This window comes from Sminthopsis crassicaudata, chromosome 2, assembly GCF_048593235.1.
Source record: "Sminthopsis crassicaudata isolate SCR6 chromosome 2, ASM4859323v1, whole genome shotgun sequence".
Classification (NCBI taxonomy): domain Eukaryota; kingdom Metazoa; phylum Chordata; class Mammalia; order Dasyuromorphia; family Dasyuridae; genus Sminthopsis; species Sminthopsis crassicaudata.
In genome coordinates, this window is record NC_133618.1 from 552,257,494 (window position 1) to 552,282,745 (window position 25,252).

Below are 25,252 nucleotides of genomic sequence, written 5' to 3' on the forward strand. Positions count from 1 at the left end.
TAAACTTCTGAATGTAATTTAATCTTTGGTGATTGATAAGTTTGTTATCTCTCATTATCATAATTAGAATACTGAAGATTTAGAATTTAGAAAGTGTAGGAAGCTGAATATCTACTAGGTAACAAGATAAAACCTGAAAGGTGCACTTTGAATGCCTCTAAATTATCTAGCTTGTTTTTTTGTCATTTGCCTCTTTTTCCTAAAAGTTAAGTGCATGCCCCTCTACTGAAGAGTTCTAGATAGTGATATCTAGATTTATAGCTTTTACTTAAACTGCTCAGAGTATAGAAGAGAACACATAGTTTTTCCCTTAGGTTTAAAGACAAAATGGAAATATTGGCTGAACAATTGTTCAAAAAATAAATCATGGGACTTGTATTGGAAACAGAATTTATCCTTGTGGCCAATCATGCTTTAATGCTGTTGTGTTATTATATATATTTAATTCTACCTTGAGGTGTGATAGAGAAAACATGTAAACTTCAAGAATAAAAAGTTAAATATGTGTCAGGAACACATCCGGGACACTTGGAGTGCTACCCACAGAATACATCCATGGGGCATCAGTTTCAGACATCTGTTGAGAGTTTACTTTCCACATGTCTAGTGCTTGGGTTTTTCAAAACGTACTTTTAATGTAGTAAACAATTGTGTCCTGAAGGAAAACATTTATTTTACAAATACTAGATAACTCCCAATACCTTAAGAGATACTCTAATTGGGGAAGTAATACTAAAAAGCTCTAGGCAAATAACTACAAATATTAAAGTATAAATCAGTTTTAATGGAACTGTATTTGAGTCTTGAAGGAACATTTACTTTTCAAATATTGAATAACCCCAATGCTTTAAAAGGTATTTGAGTTAAGGCAACAATACTGAAAAGCTCCAGGCAAGTAACTTTAAATATGAAAATCTTTGCTAGAGAAACAAATTATTTTCTTAATATATGACACATTAAAATTATATAATCTGTCATTTGCATAGACAGGTAAAATGAATTGTATCTATTATTGATATTGTTTAGTTGTTCAGTTGTGTCATGTTCTTTGTGACCCTGAGGACCATGGTATACCAATACTGTCAATGGGTTTTTCTTGGCAAAGACACTGGAGTGATTTGCCATTTCCTTCTTCAGTGGATTGAGACAACCAACTATAGGTTAAAGCATCTGAGTCTGGAGCTGAACTCCCATCTTTCAGATTCTGAGTCCAACACTCTATCCACTGAGACACCTAGCTGCCTCACCTAACAAAATAATGCCATTAAATTCAAGAGAATGTGGTTAGGATATTTTATTTTCATAATCTGAAGTAAAGTTTCTATCTTATGTGGGATTTTGAAAAAAGAAATCCAGCTAATGATCGAGCAACCAGTACATTTTTCCCCTAAAATGTATGCTTGTCCATTCTCTACAGACTAAAGACTATGCATGTCCAGAACTGAACTCATTCTCTTCCCTCCTAAACCCTCCCTGCCTCCATACTTTCTTGTTCCTCTCACACCATCCTCTAAGCCCATCAGATTCACAATCTAGGTGTCATCCTCCAAATGTCACTCTTGCTTATCCCCCTTTCCATATCTAATTTATTGGCTAGTTCTATTTTCATTTTTGCAACATCTCTTGAATATTCCCCCTTCTCCCCTCTGATACTGTTACCACCCTTGTGCAGGCCATCATCTCACACTCGGACTGTTGAAATAGCCAATTTAAGGTCTGGGAGTAGGAGGGCTGTCTTTTCAAGTCTTCTCACTCCAATCCATCCTCCATGCAGATACCAAAATGCTTTTCCTAAAGCACAGGTCTGACTGGATCACCCCTCACTCCCACTCAATAATCATCAATGGCTCCCTATTGCTTCCAGGATCAAATATAAAAATTCCCTATTTGGCCTAAACATTCAAACCCAACTCCCCAGTCTTCTCATCCCTTACTCCTCACAACATTCTGTTCAGTCCAGGGATACCAGCCTCCTGGCTGGCCCTCTATCTCTCAGCTCCAGCATTTTCTCTGACTGTCCCCTGTACTTGGACTGTTGTCTCTATCTCTGCCTCCTAGCTTCTTAGTGTTCTTTCATGTCCCCACTAAAAATCCATCTTCCAAAGGAAGCTTTTCTTAAGTCCTCTTAATTCTAATGCTTTACCTTTTTAAATTATTTCCTGTTTATCCCTTATGTAGCTTGTTGTATACATTAATTTGTTTGTTATCTTTTTCCATTAGATTGTGAACTCCTTTAGGTCTGGGATTGCCTTTTGTCTCTTTTTTTTTCTATGTGACCAGTGCCAAGTACTTAGCATGGTGCCTGGCATATAGCAGGTGCTTAAGAAATGCTTATTGATGGAATTAATTTTAACCTTGAATCTCATTAATCTCATTCTTGCTTTATAATCATGTTTCTCATAAAGATTTGCCTTTTTTCCTTCTACACCAGTGTATTATTTTCCTCTTTGAAGAGATTTCATGGAGTATCCTTATCAAAAGAAAGATGCCTCTTAGTTTTGTACATTTCAAGGGAAGAATTTCTATTTTAATTTGATTGGGTGGTCTTGAATTTTCTTTCTAGCTCTCAGAGACTCCAGTAAGAAATCCATAAATAGTGACTGGAAGATTGAACTTCCTGGTGAATTTCAGATCGCAGGCACTACTGTCCGCTATGTCAGAAGGGGTCTGTGGGAGAAAATATCTGCCAAGGGACCAACTAAAATACCACTGCATCTGATGGTAACTTCATATTCTTTTTTATATTTCTCAAAAGTAATGTGGTCCAAGGGGATAGAGAGGGAGGAGGTAAGATGTCTTAACAGTTTATTCCATTCATTATGACCTGGAATAAAAAGATTTTCCTTGATGTTTTACAAGGGTAAGGAAGTGATATTGGATGCTCAGACAAATTTCATAATTGCCTTTAATCTCCTCTATGCAAGACACTAAAACATAGGTCATAGGATTCTCCTCCCTTTCTAAAGCCAAGTGTATATCTCTTCTTTAAAAGCATTTTCATCATCTTTAAAGGAAACTTCCTATTCAGGAGTGATTATCAATGTAGCAACTATTGAAAACTGAATGAATAAAGAAAGAGAATATGCTTTAAATTATACATTTTTGTCTTATATGATTATGATTATAGATTCTTACTATAAATTAATTCATGTTGAAAACTACCTTTTTTAAACATGAAAAGTTGCATTTTCCCATCCAAATAGCATTAAGATTTAGGTCGCATAAAGAATAATTATATATTGTTCATTCCCTAGTTGTCTTGAGCAACTCATGCTGTTTGTAAAGGCTATTGTTTTTCTCATTTTAAGTGGAAATAGTGGTGTAATAATATTTGAAGTAATATCAAACGAATACCTGATTCTCCACAGTGAGAGCACATTTTTATCCACAATAAATGATGATTTTTTTTTTAAGATGCTTCTTCCTTCCCACTCCTGCTCAGATAAGGGAATCATTTTCCTCAGTATATTGTGTTGATATCTAATGATTGTTATACTGGGCAAGTCCTTATGGCTAACTTGCACCAGTATAATTCAGTCATTACGTCTCAGTAAATATGAAGAATAGTGCTTGTATTTTATCACAGAAGTCTTTATCCTGTAATTCTAAATTTTTGTGCATTTGGAGAAAGAAACATTAAAGTTTAAATGATCTTATCAAAGAATTTGACTCATGTTCTTAATAGGGTTTCTCAATTAAGCTGCCTTCTATCCTTTTTTTTTTTTATTGCATACACAAAACTATTCCATTATAGTGTTTTTCCCCTTACATTTGTCATATTTAAATCTGATAAAAGACTCAATGTGTGTGTGTGTGTGTGTGTGTGTGTGTGTGTGTGTGTGTGTGTATGCCTGTGTATATTATTCAGCTAATTTTACTCCAGGAGGATGGTCTCTTAGCACTAAATATAATATAGTGGATTACTTAGACACTATTATTCAAGTGTTCTTCTAAGACACAGTTTTAACTTCAACTACAGAAAGAAAATCATGAGGGCTTTTAAACTATAAATTGATTTGTTATTCTTTTAATTTTTTTTCCTTTCCTACTATGTCTTTATTGAGGTTTGGTTTTAGATATAACTTCATTGACCATAGTCAGTTGCTCAGAAATATTGCTGACATAATTCATGGCCTACTTGTTCCTTCAAACCCACTCCTATGCATAAGCTGAAGTCTTATGACCTCAATTTTTTTTCTTTTTTGCCTCAGATACTTTTCAGCCACAAGGTTATTTTGCATTGTGGTCTAACAAGCAGCTTCTTTCTTAAGAAATTGGTTCCTTTTTTCTAAATCAGTTATCAAGAATGTCTAAAAGAAGACACAAAGACAACAATAAACATCCTACTAATAATCATCAACAATTCACATGAATTTACTTATTCTAGCAAATAGCAATAATGTGGGTGAATTCTCCCTTTTCTACTTTATTTCATAAAGTATCTAGGTGAATTCCTCAAAGAAAACAGGCAGCCTGAATTAACTTGGACAGTAATAAAAAACTCATTCAAAACATTTTGTATAGTTAAAACTCTTCCTCTAAATTTAGCATTAATCTTTTTTTTCTTGAAATTGGATGTTTTTTAAAATATTTATATATATAAGAATGAAGGGGATGATAACTCTCTCCCCCCAAATAGAAAACTTATCCTAACATTAAGGGAGTACCCTGTATTAAGAGAGCCAGAAGCATCCGGGAAGCCTTGGTGACCTGCATTTGAAACCAATTATATACACAAAAAAAATTATACGTGGCTACAAAATTGCATAAAATTGGTTTCATATGGACTCTTGATTCACTGGTCTAATGTTCATACTGAGATAATAAAGATCTCTTTTAAGGAGTAGTTTTAAAATGCTTAAGGCATTTCTCCAACTGCATTACTAAAAGTATATTTCTTGGATAAATGGATGTTTAGTTAGTTATTTTTGCACTACACCTCCCCCAGTAGTCTGCAACAAGCCAAGCACTTCCCAAGTTGGGTGATATCTTGGACCTGCTGAATTCCTTTGTCTAATACAACACATTGCTAACACCTTGATTGCCTTAAATAAAATCAGGGTGGGCTTTAGTAGTCTCTGCTGTTATCCAATGCTGGGCATGTAGTCATAGACCTCCCAGCTTTAAAGTGAGATTAATAACTGCCTGGCTTTAGAAAATTGAATAATCCTTCCAAACTTAGAGAAAAGACATCCCCTTCTTAACCACGTTGCTTTATACTTTCCACAATAAATGCTATTTTATACAAAGGTAATTCAGATATAAAGAGGTGAAATATCTGTTTCCTTTCATTACTTATTGAAGAAAATGAACAAACTTTTCATGTTGATTATTCTGGAAAACAGATCTGTAACAGATTCAGCTGCATTCAAACTCTCCTTCAAAATGTTCATGTGAGCCCTTCAATGAGAAAATGAAGTTAAAGCAACTTAAATATAAGTTTATCTAAAACACTCCATTGATAAACATGTTCCATTGGTAAAATTGCATCCCTGGAATATAGAGTATAAAGGAAATATTTAAAGCACATCTTTCCCAGTCTAATAGTGAAGGTCAGTAAGGCTGGTTTTATGGCTCACTCAAGCCAATTTGTTACAAGGGTTCTGTGGTGATTTTTTGGTACAACACTTTGGCTATCTTCCACTAACAGAATATAGTAGATATCAACAATTTCACTGAATATTTATTGAACATCAACTTGTATAAGACACTATGTTAAGTCATTAGGAAGAGATATAAAATTGAATTAAGATATAATCCTGCCCTCATGAAGTTTATTTAGTTTAATAAGAGAATATGCCATTTGAAAACACATGACCAAAAAATGATAATACAAAATTTAAATGCTTTGGGAAGGTCCAAGCAAAGTTCTATGTGAGATCCAAAGCCTTTTTTAGGACAATACAAGAGCAGAATAATGGGTTATATGACATTATAGAAATTATATAGAAATCCTTTACTTGGAAATTCTTATTTTATAAGAAGTAAAAATTCCAACTTTAGCAATACCTGCACAGTTAAAAATCAGTTGCATTTTTTTCAGTCTATAAAATCAGTTTCACAGGTGAAATGGCCAATTACTTAACTCAGGTTTGGCTGACTATCTATTAGTAGGTAATTAAGGCTGAAAGATTTTTAGCTGAACAATCCTATTAACATATATCACCCTCTCCAGCTGAAAATAATGGAAATCCATGATGGTGATTAAGTACCTTAATAAGTGTGGGGATGCCAGGAAAAAAATTTGGAGTGGCTTCAGTTCAGCAGTGGAGAAGTTTAAAAGTTGTCTTGCTATCCCAAGGTGCTAGTAGATTTGCTTTTGCTACCAAATATATGAGTATTCTTGCTGAGGAATTCTGGACTAAAATAGTGAATTTTCCTCTTATTTAGTCCATCAAAGAATTACTGGTTGGATAATCAAAAATGGTGTTGCATGGTTTAAACATTAAGCAGTCTGTGGACTGAATGTACATCACAATGGACTTTTCTTTTGCTGATGATCTAGGTTTTACTATTTCATGATCAAAATTATGGGATTCATTATGAATATACCGTTCCTGTAAACTATACTGCAGAAATTCAAAGTGAACCTGAAAAGCTACAGGATTCTTTATACATCTGGACTCATAGCGGTTGGGAAGGATGCAGTGTGCAGTGTGGCGGAGGTAAGCTGATGGGAAATGGCTATGATTGTTTGGCTTTAGGTTTTGCAAAGGGAAGGAGGGGAAAAACAGTGAGTGCAATGAAAAAAGCTGCCAGAGTACAAATGCTATGGGGAAGGCTATGCTATGGAAACCTAAATTTCCATGGAAATTGAATCATTTTTCACCGACTATAAAAATGATCAGAAGCAAGTCTGAAAATCACTACTTAAAAGATCCCTTGGCAGATATTCTAACAGAAATACTTCATCAGGTCATCATCACCCAATTTTAGTTTTTGCCAGTGGCTGTAGACCTTTTTTACACAGTTCTTGAAATATAATTGGTTTGCTGAATTGGCCAGTCATGACTATGCAAAGGGTAAGTTTCATATGACGGTGTTCAAGTCACCTATATGACGTTATCTGAGGGGTGCCAGAAAGCATTCCTTCCTGCAAAGACCTCTGCAACTTAACCATAATATCTGAAATTTTCATTTAGTTATTATTTCATAGGGAAAAGAATGCCTTTTAGCTTAGGCCTTCAAAGAAGCTATTGAAGTACCATCATTATCTGAGAGAAATCACAGAACGATGGAATTTAGAGGTTGAAAAGACCCTAAAGACTATCTGATAGAATCTACACATTTTACAGAGCAGTAAACTGAGACCCAGATATAAGTGAATCACCTAGGATATTCTGAACCTTACACTGCTTTTTCACCCATTATTCATTCAGCTCTTCAGAACGAGAGCATATCAAAGATCTCATAGAATGAGTATAAGATATGTTTTGTTTGTTTGTTTGTTTTTTGTTTCCTAAAGGTGACTACAGCATTCCCTCATAAGGTAGGGTAACCACAGCAAGCCTTTGTCCTAGGCATTGAGAGACTAATTTGAGGGTAAGCATTTGGACATGAAAAGGAATAAGGAAGAAAGTACCAAAAGGACATTTGGGAATACAGAAAAGAAATTTATTCTTGGGGCAGCTAGGTGGTGCAATGGATAGAGCCCTGAAGTCAGGAGGATGGGTTCAAATGTGATCTCAAACACTTAACACTTCCTAGCTGTGTGACCCTGGGCAAGTCACTTAACCCCAATTACCTCAGAAAAAAAAAAAAAAAAAAAAAAAAAAAAAAAAAAAGAAACTTATTCTTCATTTTTGCCAGTGGTTAATCCTGAGTGTGTTGCTATGTTTAAAAGAAATTGCCTCTGGCCCAGTACATAAAATGGGAAATTTTATGTACAAATGAAGGCTGTTTTAAATTCATGGCCTAGACTTCACTCTACTCTTTTAGTCAGAAGATTCAAGTTACTTGTTCTTGGTCTCCCATTTATAATTTTTTTCCTTTAATTTGAGAAAAATTATTAGGTATTTTTATTGTGTATTATATTTCTCAAAAGTTTTATCTTAGCTAAACAAAACTGAATTTTTTTCTTTTTTTCCAACTAAATAATATTTTCTCCAGTCTCTGCTATAAATCTAATAATCTTCTAATCTCCTAAGGGATCGTTTTAAAGATTGAAGTTTTAATTTTTAAATTATTTTAGCTTTGGAAAGGCATATTTAGGTTTCCATTCTGTATATGGTCCCAATGGTTTTAACATGTTAAAACTCAAAACCAAATCAAGACTTTGCAGGCACCTTATATTTTAGCTACCTATCCTGCCTCTCCAGTACTACCTATAAGTCATAAAGAAAACTTTTTATCTACAGTAACTTCCATGAAAAGGCAGAAAGGATTTGAATGTTCAAGAGGAATAGATTGAGCTTGTTAGACAGCCAACATATGTAGAATTGTTTTATGTTGTTGCCACATTCCATTATTTATTGTTAGGACTTAAAAACTTTCTCCTACTAGATATAGTTCAAACTAGATTCTATCAAGTACCATTGCAAAGACCAAAGTAGAAGAATCTCTTCCACTAAGACAGTTAATAAGATCTATAATAAGAAGTTATCAAGTGTGATATGCCCAGCCTTAGCTACCCAGCTAGTAGATGTCATTGACAGCATTTTTTTCACAATAAGGTGTCTATAATGCTGAACTTAGTCCTCTATAAGTTTGTTTCCTCAAGTGTATCTGTAGTTCCTACCCCAAAGGATTGTTCTGAGGCTCAAATGAGCTAAAAAATATAAAATACTTGGCTAACTTTAAAACATTCTATAAATAGTTGTTACCATTAGTTATTAATCCAGGTTCTAAGGGATTCATGAAGGTTAAATATTTGAACCTTGCTAGAATACATAGTTATCTCTAATGTATAAATTTATACATGGCATAGAATCCTGTAGGAAAACCTATGTTTTATGCTGTCACAAAAAATTCTACCAAATAAGGTGACAAGTTCTCATTTTAGTGCTGGACAACTAGTCTCTCTTCTCCCTTGTCCTCTACCCTCCCATCATGGTAGGGCAATGAGGGATAGGAGCAGTAAAAATAGGCCATGGAGAAGGTTAAGAGGAAAGGGACCTTTTCCCCTCTGAAGAGATATGCAGAAAATAATAATGGCTAACCAATAGCAAGATTACAAAATAGAAGAGATTTGTCTTAGGTTCTTCCCCATTTCCTTTTCTTTCTTGTTTCATGGTTCCTGGAGCCTTTCTTCTCTTCACCTTCAAGTGCCTTTGCCTTTAATTCTCCTTTGAGTACTAAAGTTTCTCACCAGGGAATCACAAATCTCCTAGTGCTCTGTATGCTGAAATAAGTTTTCAATACATTTTTCTCCTCTCTTTAAAAATCCTTTTTTTTCCTTACTAAATTTGAGCTCTGTGACATATTGATTCAGTTCAATATAGGTCATAGAATTGAAATCATCAGAGATCATTGAAGTACTTAATCTCTCTATGCCTCAGTTTCTCCACCCTTGAAATGGAAAAAAAAATAATATTTCACTTTGGTTTTGAAGAAAACATTTTATAAATCTTCAGTCACTATGTAAATCTTAACTATTGTAACTTTTTATTCCAACCCATTTTACACCAACCACCCAGAGGTTAAATAAATGATTTGCCTAAGATCCTATATAGTAAGAATTGCAATTTTGGATAATATCTTCACCTTTCCCAGAATGTTTTTTAACCAGCAATATTTCTAATTGGTGGAATTTCTGGCAAGCACAGTGTGGGAAAATAGCACAGAATAGATATGGAGACCTGTGTCCTGGTACTAGAAAAACAGATTCACTCAGCTTGATCTATATCTTGCCACTGGACCCAGATAGTTCTGTAGGGGAAAGTAAGGTGATCTTGCACAGCCTTTCCTCACTTAAATCCAACTTACTCGCATGTCACAACATCACTTCCCTGATGTTATGGTCCTCTTTGAGAATGAAGGACAAAACAATAAGAACCCCAGCAATTTTCTACTCCAAACAGAAGACAACAATATTAGGAAAAACAGCATTAGAAAAATTAATGTGTCTACCTATGGTATGAATAATTGATAGCCCTATTTCCCTTTAACCAGGCTAGGAGTGTTGGGCTTCCTAATAGTAGCTGGATGGTTCAATGAATAGAGCATTGAATGTAAAATCAAGACCTGAGCTCAAATCCAGATTCACACACTTAAAATGTTTTCTTAAAAATTTAAACTAGGTCACAAAGAAGATCACTTAACCTCTGTTTATTTTAGTTTTCTCATCCATAAAATGGGAGTATTAGCATCTATCTCCCAGGATTGTTATGAGGATGAAATGAGATATTTGTAAAACTCTTTGTAAACCTTAAGGTACTATATAAATGCTAGTTGTTATTACTATTAACATAACTCAAAATGATAAGATTCCACATTAAGGACAATTTTTTTTTAAATAATGGAATTTTTGGACACCATTTAATCACACTGCTCATTAAAGTTGAAGAGAGGAAGCAATATCCTAGTGATATTTTCTCCCTTTCTCCTGGCTCTTATTACGCTTCTCCTTTCTCAATCAATTTCAAATTTGTTACCAGCTTATCTTAGTTCAATCACTGATTTTCACTGAAGGGAACAGCTCCATTGAACAGGAAAAGTGCCAGCATCCTCCCTACCTTTCTAAAACTAAGGAGAATTCATAGCTCTCATACTGAAATAGCTCTCTGGACAGTTCTTCTAGAATCTTCATAGAGGAATCAATTCTTACATGATTACTAGAACCTCTCTACCTCTATAACTCTGTATAAGCTCCTAATGTATTGTTTACCTAGGGAATGGATAGCATGCAACTAGGTGACTTTGCTTCCCAGTCCCTGCTTCTTCAGATTATTGCCCATAATAACTGTATTTGGACTTAAGACTATATATTTTGGAGCTGGTATGAAATGGATAAAGATTAACTATTAATATAAGTGACCTTCCCCTAAGCTAACAACTGAATTGTATGTATATGTAGTCTTCATGGTTTTCATGGCTTATTTTCATAAAGCATGGTACAAAAAGGACCAAATAAGGAAATCAGGAATTCAGTTCTATCTCTATTGCTGATATGTTTTGTGATTTGGGTCAAATTGATTTGACTTTTCTTGAATGTAAAATGAGAGTTTTTTAGAAAATCATCTGTGATCCTGTGATCATTACTTAAAATAATTGCATATTTTGAGCTTTCATCATCAGTTTGTATATAGGTAGTGTTAAATGAATAGGTATCTATGTTCTTGTCCTTTTGATAATTTTTTCATGCTTGAGTTATGATTGGCTGCATGGTATTCCAGTTTGAGCATTGTACAAAAGATAATTGGGAAACCTTGCAGTTCATTGTTATATAAGAAAGTGCCATTACTCTCTACTTCATAGAAAATATATAACAATTAAGAGGAAAAATGCCAAGTTAGTGAAACAACTAAGAAAAGAACATGAATATTCTGCAATAGTCAAGTATTGCAGTTACTCAAGGCATTTTCTTTTATTATTAAAACTTATTATTTTCAAAACTTATGCATGGATAATTTTCAACATTCACCCTTACAAAATCTTATGTTCTAAAATTTTCACTCCCTTCCCTTTACCTCCTCCCCTAGACAACAAGTAATACAATATATGTTAATATGTGCAGTTCTTCTATACATTTTTCCATAATTGTCATGCTATATAAGAAAAATCAGATCAAAATGGGAAAAATGAGAAAAAAAAATGCAAGCAAACAACAACAAAAAGAGTGAAAATACTATGTTGTAATCTACACTTGGTTCCCATAATCTTCTCTCTGCATGCAGATGGTTCTTTTCATCACAAGACCATTAGAACTGTCCTGAATCATCTCATTGTTGAAAAGAGCCACATCCATCAGAAGTAATCATGGTATAATTTATTCAAAGCATTTTCACAAATTTAATATACCATGTAAAATTTGGCTTCATTCATTTATCTTGTATACATTGTATTACTATATCTTATCTACTATATGACATTAACAAAAATTTTTTTTAAAACCTCCAATGTAATAAAATTCATTTTAATCAAAAATTAAATGAAATTTTGAAGATTAAGTGGAAAAATAAATATTCTTCTCTAAATATTAATGGATTTCACATATTGTCTTTACCTAACCAACTTAAGTTTATAATTTATATTGATTTTTTTTCTTAGGAGAACGCAAAACCATTGTGTCTTGCACTAAAATTATTAATAAGACCATGACTCTGGTGAATGACAGTGACTGTCAGCATGTGAGCCGCCCAGAACCTCAGGTCCGGAGATGCAATTTACATCCATGCCAGTCAAGGTAAGAAGAAAGCTTTTTAAAAACTTTCTTCCTGACCCCTAACATCTCTCCCATGTTTTTTCTTACTTTCTTAATGGTACTAGTTGTAATTTGAAGGAATAATAAGCATAATTCCATAGATTTGGTTGAAAGAAAAGTGCAATAAGAGTAGAATAGCTGCCCTCTTATTTTATTTTCTTTGTTGCTTAAAATAATTTTCCCATTAACATTGGGTTAAGTTAAATTTGTGGTCATCAAGTCAGAATTTCATGTTAAGTATATTCTCTCTGATAATCTAATTTCTTTTCATTTGAATTCATAGCAGGAGGAATCACCAAATCAAATCCTATTAAGGAAAGATACCTATATCCTTAATAGTGATCTAACTACAAAAAAAGAGCAGTACCCTAGCTCATTTATGCTATTTTCCCCCCATAGAAACTCAAAGAAATAACACGTATGGATATATACAAACATATATGAAAATATATATGAAACATATACAAACATAGTATCTGTGGATTGAAATACATTTGTACAAATGTAGTACATTTTAATAACTGAAATTGAATCTTAATATGAATATAATCCTTAATTATATGATATAGTGTATTGATTTTATCTTTGGGATATAAAGCTAAATTATGCCATTATTTAAAGGTCATCAAAACTTCTGTTCTAAATCCTGAGCCCACTTATTTTGAATTGAATTGGATTGAAATGGAGTACCTAAGTCATGGGTCAAGTTTCACTATTTTACCTGTGTGAATCAATCGACTCCTTTCTCTCCCTGTTATTTCAACAGACTTTCACAGTAGTCTGACTCTGATACTTCGTGTAATGTTACAATGACTTCATTTCACATCCTACTCTACAGTTTGATGAATACTTTTTAATTTCACTCTTTAGTGTATCATGTTAAAGTGTCTTATTTTCAGTGCATTGAATTTAGATTGTAGCTGCTTTTGAGCCCTCTGTATCTCATATATGCATACCTAGAGTAGAGAGTTCACAAAGTAATACTTATCTTACTCCACAACATCAATTTCTCTCTCAAAAAAAGTAGAAACCTGTAACTTTGATTCAAGTGGTTCATTTCAAATCCATGCTGAAATTCCATTATAATGTTCAGTGCTATGGGGAAAAAAAAGGTTTATGGACATGATATGAGCCCTGCTGTGCTTCACTTAATCATAGCAGCCATCCACTAAAAAGTAAAAACAAACCCATATTTATTGAGCCTCTATTGTATACCTAGAACTATGCTAGAACTGTGAGAAATCCAAATGTACAATAAATGTCTCAGTCTTAAAGGTTTATGTCAACCAAAACAATCAGAGGACAACTGAATGCTAAATGTGTAGTCCTGACTCTGTGTATTAAGGATTCAGTGAAGTAAGAGATTTATGTAAACTAGAATAAATCACAGATCATAGGATGTACTGGAATATTAGAACTAGGAGATAGTTTAGAAATTACTTAGGCCAGGCAAGGATTCTGAAGCTTTTTTGTGTGTCCTGGACCCTTCTGGAAGTCTAATGAAGCCTATGAACTCAAAATGATGCTTTTAAATGCATAAAATAAAATACTTAGGATTACAAGGGAAATAACTATATAAAAATATGGATATTTTTCAAATATTTTTCAAAAAACAAGTTTGTTAATATACTTCAGATTAAGAATTCTTGGCTTTGGCCCCAATTCCCATTTTTACAAATGAGGATACACAGAAAAGTGAAGTGACTAATGTTAGATCACACAATTGAAGGCCAAGTTCTTGGAGAAGGCTTCATGGGGATGGAGCTAGAGTTGAACCTTGGAAATTATAGAGGATTTGGATGAGGGGAGAGGTAATGAGGTGTTGAGTGTTCTTTCTTTTGTGAGGCATTGTGGTACCCTAAAAGAGTTCTGGATGGAGTCAAATACCACTATGATACTTGCTTCCTGATCCTGGACATTTTATGTCTCTGAGCCCCAGTTTCTTCATCTGTAAAATGAGAAAGTAGGACTAGAGAAATAAAAAAATAAGATTTTCTACAATTCTACCTCCCCTTTCTTACCCCAGAGCCCTTAAAAAAGAAATTATAAAGGAACTCTTGAAAATGGAGGACAGAAAGGATAATCATACTTCCTCACTTTACTTCTAGTACAAACATTAATAGTTTAACTATGTGTCTGTGAATCTTGGGGCTTTGTATAAACTCTAGCTGGAAGAGATATCTCTTAATCTCTTTTCTAAGTTTATGAAGCTCCTTTACGGAAATGCATCTAAATGAACAATAAAGGTAGTAAAAAATTAAACTTTTTAAGGGCTAATTAGATAATTTTGACTAAAGAGAATGGTAATACTGAATGGAAACATGTATTACCTATAAATATTTCCCTTAAATGTTAAAAATAATTCATGTGGGGGCAAGGGACAAGTGTAATCAATCATGTTTGAGAGACAGTATACCACATAGTAGAGAGTAGGTTGAACTTGGAATCAGAAAGACTTGAGGCTTTAATACCAAGTAAGTGTGACCCTGGACAAATCACTTACTGATAAGTACTCATTGATATAGTCAGCTCTTTAATACTACAGATTAGACTACTTTCCAAGTGCATTGATGGTATTTCCTCACTGCTGAGGTCATGTGCCTGGACCAAATCCTAGGTTCCTTGCATTAAGAATACATTATTTCAACTGTATGGACATGTATACATATATTGCATTTAACTTATGTTTTAACATGTTTAACATGTATTGGTCAATCTGTCACCTAGGGGAGGGGGTGTGGGGAAGGAAAGGAAAAATTGGAACAAAGGGTTTTGCAATTGTCAATGCTGAAAAATTACCCATGCATATATCTTGTAAATAAAAAGCTATAGTAAAAAAATTAGTTACACACAAAAAAAAATACACTATTTCAGAGGATTTTCAAATATTTGTGATGAAAAGATCAGAGCTGAATGGAAATTTTGATTTTCAAATATAGGAGTCTGGAGAAGTGTAAGGAGGAACTTAGATTTATCTGTTTACAACCCTACATGGGAATACATTAGACTTTCTCATTATTATGGCAGCTAGGAGTACATATATGTTATACATCTATAATAGATATATAGATAGATAGATATGAAAGAGAAGGAAGAAGTAAAATGGTGCCAATTATCTATCATTTTAAAAAGAGGCAAGAGCAAGCTTTTCCATTAGAGGGGAAGAAGGGGAAAGGAGAGGATGAAAAAATTAACCTTACTCTCATCAAAACTGGCTCAAAGAGGAAATAACATACATACTTAATAGAGGTATAGAAATCTATCTTAGACTGTAAGAAATAGAAGGAAAATAGGATATGGAAAAGGGGAAGGGTGATAAAAGAAAAGGCATATTGCAGGACGGAGTAGTCAGTATCCAAACACTTTTGAGAAGAGACTGGATGAAAGGAGAAAATAAATAGGGAAATAGAGTTAGCAATAGTAATTGTAAAAAGAATTTCAAAGCAGGTTTCTCTGATAAGGCCTAATTTGTCAAATATAAAGGGAACTGAGTCAACTTTATAAAAAAGAAAAACCATGACCCAATTGATAAATGAACAAAAGATGTAATTTGTGCCCAAAGGGCTATAAATTCATGCATATCCTTTGACCTAACACCACCACTACTTGGCATGAATAACAAAAGAAAAAAAAAAGAAAGAAAGAAATGACCTATATGTACAAAAAATATTCACAGAAGAGATCTTCTCAGGGCAAAAAAAAAAAATTGAGGGAATGCTCAATTGAGTAATGGCTCAATAAATTGTGGGGTGTGTGTTCATGATGGAATATTATTGTTCTATGCGAAATGATGAGCAGGATGTTTCAGGAAGAAAAAAAAAATCTGGAAAATCTTCTATGAATAGTAATAGCAATGTTCCAGAATGATCAGCTGTGGATGACTTTGCTATTCTTGGTAGTACAATCATCTAGGACTCCAGGACTGCTCTGAAGGACTTATGATAAAAAAGCCTACTCATACCCACAGAAGGAATTGTCTGAGTACAGATATGCATATTCATTCTCTATCTCGGTCTCTATTTCAACTTAATTTTTCTTGAGGGCTTTTATTTTCATTAGGGTGAGAATTTTTTTCCCCCACAATTTCACTTTTATGGAAAATGTTTTGCACAGCTTCACAAGTGATTTCTTAATTGTGGGGGGGTATAAAAGAGAAAACCTAGAACTTAAAAAATTTTATAACAAATGTAAAAACAAATTGTTTTAAATGTAACTAGGGAAAAATATTAAATAAAACAAACAAACAACAAAAAGAATGCACTATTTCTATGAACATTTTTTGCCAAGTGAAGAAGGATCCTTAAATACCTATGAATCAATATCTGATAACTTTTATGTCTTAATAGAAAATAGATCACATGGACTTTTATTATACCAGCATAAACCTATAGAGGACAGGATTCCTACCCTTAAGAAATTTATACTAGACTCTACAGGAATAAGACTAACACATGGGAATAATATAATGAAATTTTTTAAACAAGGTAAGATGAGGCCCATGAGGCCTTGGTGATTAAACCAAGTTCAAAAATTCATCACCTTCTCCCTCTCAGTCATAATGGCATTCTGAGGGAATATTTTTTAGGCCTTGTAAGACTGAAATTAGAGAATTAGACTGAAAAATGCTTATAAAAAATATAAACAACCATAAGTTTAAGTAGTATGAACTATGCAAATAAATGCTGCTGGAGCAGAGTTACATTAAACTTAAGGCATAGAATTTCAAATGTACTTCTGCCCAAGAAAACCCACAAATCCATTACAATCCAACAGACCACATTCCCGCACTCTGTCCATGTTAGACCACAAGTTCACACTGAACACTTTGGACTGAAAATATTTTCAGAAGCACATTTCTTAATGTTTCCTTAGAAGTTATATTTCCACTTGCTTTGCCCACCCAGCTATTTGAACCACATACTTAACATTTCTCTGACCATGAACATCTTAAAGAAACCATTCTTTATCACCATATAAAGATGCTTTTTGTTAGGCTTGAATTTCTCTACATTTTCAGAAATAACTACATCACAGCATCTGGATACAATAAATGGGTCTTGTCAAGTTTCCATTAAGATTGTGTGCTATATAATCATCCAAAAAGAAATGGAAAGACCAGATAACCCTGAAAAAGAAAAAAAGAAACTTTATTGTTTTCCTTCATTTTTAATAGAACCCCACAACATTTTCTGTTCTTTCATTGTTAAAAAATTATAGAAATGCAAGCAAAAAAAGTTTATCTATATTATAAAAATTACCTATCTGCTCATAGTGTTATATTGTTAAAGAACTTAAAAGTCCTCTAGAAGTCAGTATAATACAATGAGACAGACAAAAAATAGAGGGGAATATGCATAGTGACATTTCATGAGTACATTAATATTTAATAAACAGAAAATAAGTGCATATACTTTTAATATTAAATATTTTATCCCATTGTCACTTTCACTTCAGTTCAATAAAAGATCTACTGTGTGTAATGTTCTGTGTATAAAGTATTCTCTCATCTACTTGGTTCACATTTCCTTCAAATCCAAAAATTTTCTCCTCTCTTTCCAGGTGCTCAGCTTCTAACTGGAAAGAAAGTACAATAATTATTTATCAATCTGGGGTAAGGTAGTAGAATGAAAAAGAATCTTTTTAAAAAATCTATTTTACTCAGGCATTTCTTTGATTATATTTTATAATACATTTCATACTTGAAATATTTTTTGCCCAATATTGAAAGTAGTTTGCATTTAATGGGCAAACACTGGTTGATAGAATGGAAAAATAATTCAGGAGTATCTTGGAACCTAGAAAGAGCATACTAGAATTTGTGGAAAATATGTGAAATAGATCATCTATAGCATGGATCATCAGAGGCTTACTTTGCTGAAACTTAGGCCCAAGAAAAGAAACTAGGGGCAGAGTGTAGCCAATTAAATGAGTTTGAAAATTATATTTCATATTACATATGTTGTAATTCACAAAAATCTCACCTTTATATTTCATCATGATATGGAAGTGGTCAGAGGCTCCTAAAGACTACCTCAGAGAGTATAAATTTTGAGGATTCCATAAGTTAGAAAAGCTTTAGTGAAGTAGGGAGAGGCTGATCACCAGCATGTTGGCTAGTGGGTGATGAATTCTTTGGCCAGGACAACCCATTAAGGAAATATGCACTAGCCTTCAGTCCTACATAACTCCTCTCATGTTTACACTCTTAGTCATAGAGTGGCAAAGTGGGGGTAGTTATTTTTTGTCTAATAATAAATATTAATTTAGATATTCCTCCTCTCTAAAATTCAAGATCAACGACAAACAAGGTTGCATGCTACTGGGAGGAACTGAAACATACATCCTTGGAATAAGTGAGTCACAAGATATGATGTAGTGCCAGGTAAATGGAAGAATGGTTCTTAGCAGCTCTTTGAATAATCCTATAAGACAAGTTTGGTTTTGTCATGCACAAAATTTTCTTAGAGTAGAATTCAATAATCCGTTATATTTCATGTTGTTTTTTGTATGTGAATGTTTCATTGAATACTTTATCATCTAGTTTTGCAGAGCTCATAATGAGTTGGAGCAAAATATCATTAGAATAGATCTTTCCCTCAAACTCTTTTTTCTTCTATCTTTCCTATTAATAAATTACATACAAACATATGTGTGTATATATATATACATATATATATACACATATATATATATACAAATATAAACATACATGTTTATACACAATTTTTTTGCACATTGTCTTCTGTTAGAGGCGAGTTCCCTGAGGATACACAGGAACTGTTTTTGCCTTGGTGAGGAAGGGATACCAAAGCTTGGTTCAATGTTTGATACATATTAAGTGCTTTATATATGTTTGTTGATTGATTGAAATAAAAGTAAAAATAGCTCATACACAAGTATCCATTGAAGAAAATGATGAGATATAGAGGATATCACAATTTTCTTTGTAGAATTTCTCTATCAAGTCAATACATATGGATAATTAGTGACTATGCTAAATGAATATAAGAGAATAGTGAAAATATATTGAAATTTGATTCAAATTTTAGAACCACAAAAGTCCAAAGGTGTGCAAACTACTTGAAAGTCGAATGCTTTATTTAAGTAAGATAATTTGCCAATAAAAAAATTGGAAGGCACTGAATACAGTAAGCAGCAGAGAGCATCATAAAAATAAATTTATATATCCTAAGAGAATGGAAACAACTGATACTCAAATTTAGATGTCATTTTAAAAAATCAACTAACCATTTGTTCACAATTGGTGAATTAAATCAATAGCAAATTAGATGGGTAAAATCACCTGTGAAATGTAAAGAATAAAAATAAGACATTGTGTGAAATAAGAATGATGCATCCTGATTATTCAAATAAGTTATTCATGTTCCCCAAATGGAAAATATGTAAAGGTAAAGACATTGACTATAATCAGTCAATAGATCAAATCTATGTTAGCTTTAATTTTGTCTGAGATATGATTACTACTCCTGCTTTTTTAAATAAATTATTAGTGTTTCCTATAGAAAGTTAATAAATACAGAGCGATCTCCAGAGCAAAGAGGCCAAAAGAGCCAAGGAATTATGAGTGAAAAACAACAGTAACAACATGCAGCCTCCTTGTTAAGTGCAAAGACACTGAAGCTAAGATAATATTATTTTTACAATATAAACTTTTGCAAAATATTACAGAAAAGGATCATATTAGATTATAAACGGTATCACCAGTATAATTCTTCGCCCAACAAATCAATTATGAACAGGAGAATATGAAAGCAGTCTGCATCCAGTTTGAAGCTCAATGAAACTAGATCATCAAAGAGAATTCACTGATAAAGCCAGAATGATAACCCAGAAAAAAAATAGCTTTGTCAATATTTCTATAATAAACTATTTTCATCAATACAGTAAAACTACAAAATTTGTACCCTATAACTCTGTCTATATGACCCATGTATGAGGAAGTAAAATGATACTTGAGGACAGTTTCCTCAGTGAAAACATAAATAGAGAATAAACAGATTTTGTAAACAATATCCTTTAGCATACTATATTTATACAGTGACAAATTTTTTCTTTAAATTTTATATTAAACAAATATAAAATTTTAAAAAGAGAAAAAAAACATTGCCATGTGCATAGCAGAACATAAAAAAGGATTCAAAATATAGGGGTGATAAATTTCCATTGCAAAAAAACACATACAATAAATACAACACATTGTGTCCAGATCTATCTTTTCTTTGCATCCTTGTAGGTTTTCATTGTTTGTTACTGTGAACTTTTTTACTTTATTTCCCCCTCCCTCCTCTGAAAACTATAATTTAGCATGGTGACAGATATGTATGTTTATATATATATATATATATATATATATATATATATATATATATATGTGTGTGTGTGTGTATGTGTGTATATGTATACATGTATATATGTATATATTCACACGTGTGTACATAGGTATATATTTATACCTATATATACATAGATATCTATAACCATACACATATGTTCATGTATGTAAAAACCATTCTATGCTTATTTCTCATTGTTCTCTGTTTCTCTGAATGTATATCGCATCTTCTTTCATAAATCCAAATCTTAATATTTTTCTAAATCTATCAACTCATCATTTCCTATCCACAGCAATATTCCAACTTTATACTATATACTTATTTTAAGTAGTCTGAAATATTAATTGATATGTCTTACATGCAGTGTAGTTTTCCTATTTTTCTCTTTTGATCAAATCTATTTTAGCTTTAACTTTGTCTGAGATATGATTACTACCTCTTCTTTTTTTTTACATAATAAATTCTATTCCTAATCTTTATTTAATCTGTGTGTACTTCTCATTTTTATTACATTTCCTTAAAGTAACATATATTATTGAGTTCAAATTTTTAATATATTATCTGTTTTCATTTTATGGGTGAATTCATCCTTCCAAGAATCCCTCTTTCATCCTCTCCCCAACTCTATCCCCTAGCCTTATTTCTTTCTGAATTTAGAAGATCTTTTTACACACACACACACACACACACACACACACACACACACGTATATATAAAACACATATAAATATTGTTCCCTCTTTAATCCATTCCTGCTGAGAATAAGGTTTCAGCACTATCCACTTTCTCCTTAATTCTATATTTTTTGCCCCATTTATATGAGATAATTGCTCTTTTTTTAATCTCTCTCTACAAACTTTTGTGTTTTTTTTTAGAATCACTCCATCATATTCAGCTCAACCCAAGCCTTTCTTTCAAATTACCCAAATGAAAATGATAGTCATAAAAGAACTTATTTTATATATAAGAAGTAAATTATTTGACTTTATTGAATTCCTTATAATTGGTCCTTATTACTTATCATTCTCCCATATATTATATCAAATTTCCCCTTAAGTTTTGTTTTTTATTTATTTAAAAACAACAGTGTAAGAAAAAGAAAGTCAGAAGAGGAAAACAAAACAGAACATTGTCATGTATACAGCAGAACATTAGGGAGGATTTAAAATATATAACAATAAATTTCCAGTTCAAGAAAGAACATATAGTAGTAGAAGAAATTATAATCATTATTCTCCATCTTTTCTTTGCTTCCTTATAGGTCGTTCTTTTGTTTTCTGCTATGTACTTTTTTTTTTTTTTTTACTTTGTTTTTTTTTTTCCCTTTTCATCCCTCCCCCTACCTCCTCCAAGCAGGCTATAGTTAAGCACAGATATATTTAAATATAGATATATACATACACACAGATACTTACACACAGACACATGTATATTCACACCCACCCACAAATCCACATACATATATAATGCACACATAGAGCAACATGCATACATATCTACGTATACTAAGATACACATAATGCATTTACCCAACATGCAACTAAAATAATATTAAGCTTGAAATATAATGGGGGCAGCTAGATGGCACAATGGATAGAGCACCAGCCCTAGAATCAGGAAGACCTGAGTTCAGATCCAGCCTCAGATCCTTAAGTACTTATTAGCTGTGTGACCCTGGGCAAGTCACTTAATCCCAATTGCCTCACCAAAAAAAAAAAAAAGAAATATAATATAGATTTTTCTTTTGATTGAATCTTTAAGTTTGACTTTGTCTAAGATCAAAGAATACTAGCTGTACATTTTCCCTAATAAATTCTATTCCTGATCCTTGTTGTATTGTTTGTGTATATCTCTTCTTTTTCTATCTTACTAACTTGCCTTACTATTATTTAACCTCCCCCATCCAAGGATCCCTCCCTTGTCTTCTTCCCTCAGCCTTTGCTTCCCACTCTTCCTATCCTTCCCTCTTTATTTCTTTATAGATTTCTTAGAGTTTATACCCTTCATAGTATTTATGAAGTTTTGCCTATTTAATCCATTACTAATAAGAAGAGTAGGTTTTCAGAACTACAAGCCCTCCTCTTTTAATGCCTTGTGTTCATTCTTCCTCTGAAACTCATTTGTATAATATAATTACTATTTTTACATATTTCCAGTAGATTTTTTTTTCTATTTCTACTTTTTTCTCATGTTCTATCACTCTAGGACAATTTTCTTATTGTTATCAAGGTGGGCTTTTTAGTCAGCTTTCAGGTAGTCAATTTATTATTTTATTGTTCTTGATCTGTTCTTCAGCTGTGTTTTTTTTAATAAGCTGTTTAATATTATTTTCTATTTTTTTCATTCTTTATATTCAATTTTATTATTTCTTGGTCTCATAGCTTCACTGGGTTCCCCTTTGCCTAATTCTAATTTTCAAAGAGTTATTTTCATTTTTAAAACTCTGTATCTTTCTTCTTGTTTTGCTTGGATGGTCTTTTATTTTATTGTGTGAGGTTTGTTTTTTATTAGTTTTTTTCTCATTGTTTCTCATTTGATTTTTGAAATTTTTTGAGTTCTTCTATAAATTCTCTCTGGGCAGAAAGCCATTTAATGTTACTCTGGTTTTTGTTTTGTTATGTTTTGTTTTGTTTTTTACTTTGTCTTCCTCTGATCTAAAATTTCAGGACAATTTTCTCTATCAATTTCTTGTAATATTGTATCAAGAATTTTTAAAATCATTTTTGGTAGTGTTCTTATATTATTTCTCCTCAATCTGTTCTTCAGATTAGTTGATTTTCTAATGAGCTGTTTCACATACTCTTCTACTTTTATCATCCTTTTGATTTTGTTTTATTATTTCTGTATGTCTTGAATATTATTATCTTCCCTTTGCCTAATTCTTGTTTTCAAAAATTTTTTTTCTTAAGTTTTTGGTTCTCTAGTTGGTGCCTTTCTTTTCATAATTTTCTTGGATTGCTCTTACTGTTTTTCTAATTTTTCCTTAATCTCTCTTATTTGATTTTTTAAATCATTTTTAAAGTTCTTCTATGAATTCCTTGGGGTTTGGGGATCATTTGATTTTCTCACTGAAAGTAGCTTTTTAGCTCCTTTTTCCTCTCAATGTGAACACTGATCTTCTCTATCTCCATAGTAACTCTCTATGATTGGGTTCTTTCTCCTTTGCTCATTTTTTTGTTGTTTTATTTTATGTTTAGGAGCTGTTATGTCCTGGGGTATGGTGAATAAAACCTCAGTTCCTTCTTACTGTTATTTTCTGAGGTTTCAACCTTTAAGCACTCAACCTTGGAGTTTACTCTGCACTCCTAAGTAACAGCTAGAGCCCTTGGTCACATCTAAAGATGTTAAAACTACAATATTGTGATTATTACAACAAAAGACTTTTTGGTAAAGCAAAAAGCAGCTTTGACCTCACTAGTCAAAGATTATACAAATTTCTTTGCCAAATGCAACCATAGATAAAACTTTATTTAGTATCCTGATTAGTAACAAAAAGACATAAAACAAGTATATATGCTAACAAGTCTTTGCAACTTTTCTGAAGGATATCCAGAATAGAATCCAAATAGAATCTAAATAGAAAATAGATCCCATATTAATGATGAGGTCCTCCAGATGTCTATTGTTGATAATGTCTTAATCAGGGCTGCTCAATGAGATCTATGATCTCTCAAAAACTAAATATATTGAGAATGTCTTTTGTCTAAAATATCATGAGTTCTTGAAAAGAATTATACATATTTTACCTATCAGAATAGTTGTTGTCTTCGAGGGAGGAGTAAGAGAGGGAGTTAGAAAAATGTGGAACACAAAGTCATATAAAAAAAAAAAAAGAATGTTCAAAACTATCTTTGCTTACATGTATTTGGATTACTATTGAAAATTTTAATAAATAAAAGATCATGTGTACATAGATGAGCAATCTACTGAGTTTGTCAGTAGTTTTGTCTTGATTAGCAACTGCACATAGACAATAACCTGGGGCCAGAATTAAATAGAAACATCCTCTTCTGTAATTATCATATTCTTGTTTTATAGCATAATAATATTCCATTATATCCATGAACTTCAATTTGTTTAACTATTCTCTAAAGGACTGATATCTGCTTTTCTTTACTACCACAAAAATTTTCCTATATGTATTTTGGTGAATATACGACTTTCCTTTTTGTCACCTTTCCCTTTGGGAAAAGCAATAGAATCCCTGGGTCAAATAATATAGATATTCTAGTAATTCTCTTGGAGTAATTCCAAATTGTTCTTTCAAATTATTGGATAAATTCACAGGTCTATCAACAATTCATTAGTATGCCTGTGTTTCCACAATCCCTCTGGGAGTGAATATTTCTCTTTTTATCATCTTTGCCAATTTCTGAATAGGGGATGAAACTTCAGAATTACAGTCATCTGCATTTCTGTTATGTAGGAATTTGAGACATTCTTGAATAAATAGTTCTTAAATCTTAGCAATTCTTTTTTTGAGAACTTGTTGTTCAAGTTCTTTAACCACTGATCTACTGGAGACTGACTTTGGGTT

At 32.5% G+C, this 25,252-nt stretch overlaps 1 protein-coding gene across 1 annotated transcript in view; it reads left to right on the forward strand.

Moving 5' to 3' along the window:
• ADAMTS17 (ADAM metallopeptidase with thrombospondin type 1 motif 17) overlaps nt 1–25,252 on the forward strand; it is a 451,660-nt gene that overhangs the window by 323,160 nt on the left and 103,248 nt on the right. Inside the window, 3 exon segments of the mRNA XM_074295031.1 lie at nt 2,564–2,721; nt 6,506–6,665; nt 12,208–12,343. Coding sequence (XP_074151132.1) covers nt 2,564–2,721; nt 6,506–6,665; nt 12,208–12,343 — 454 coding nt within the window.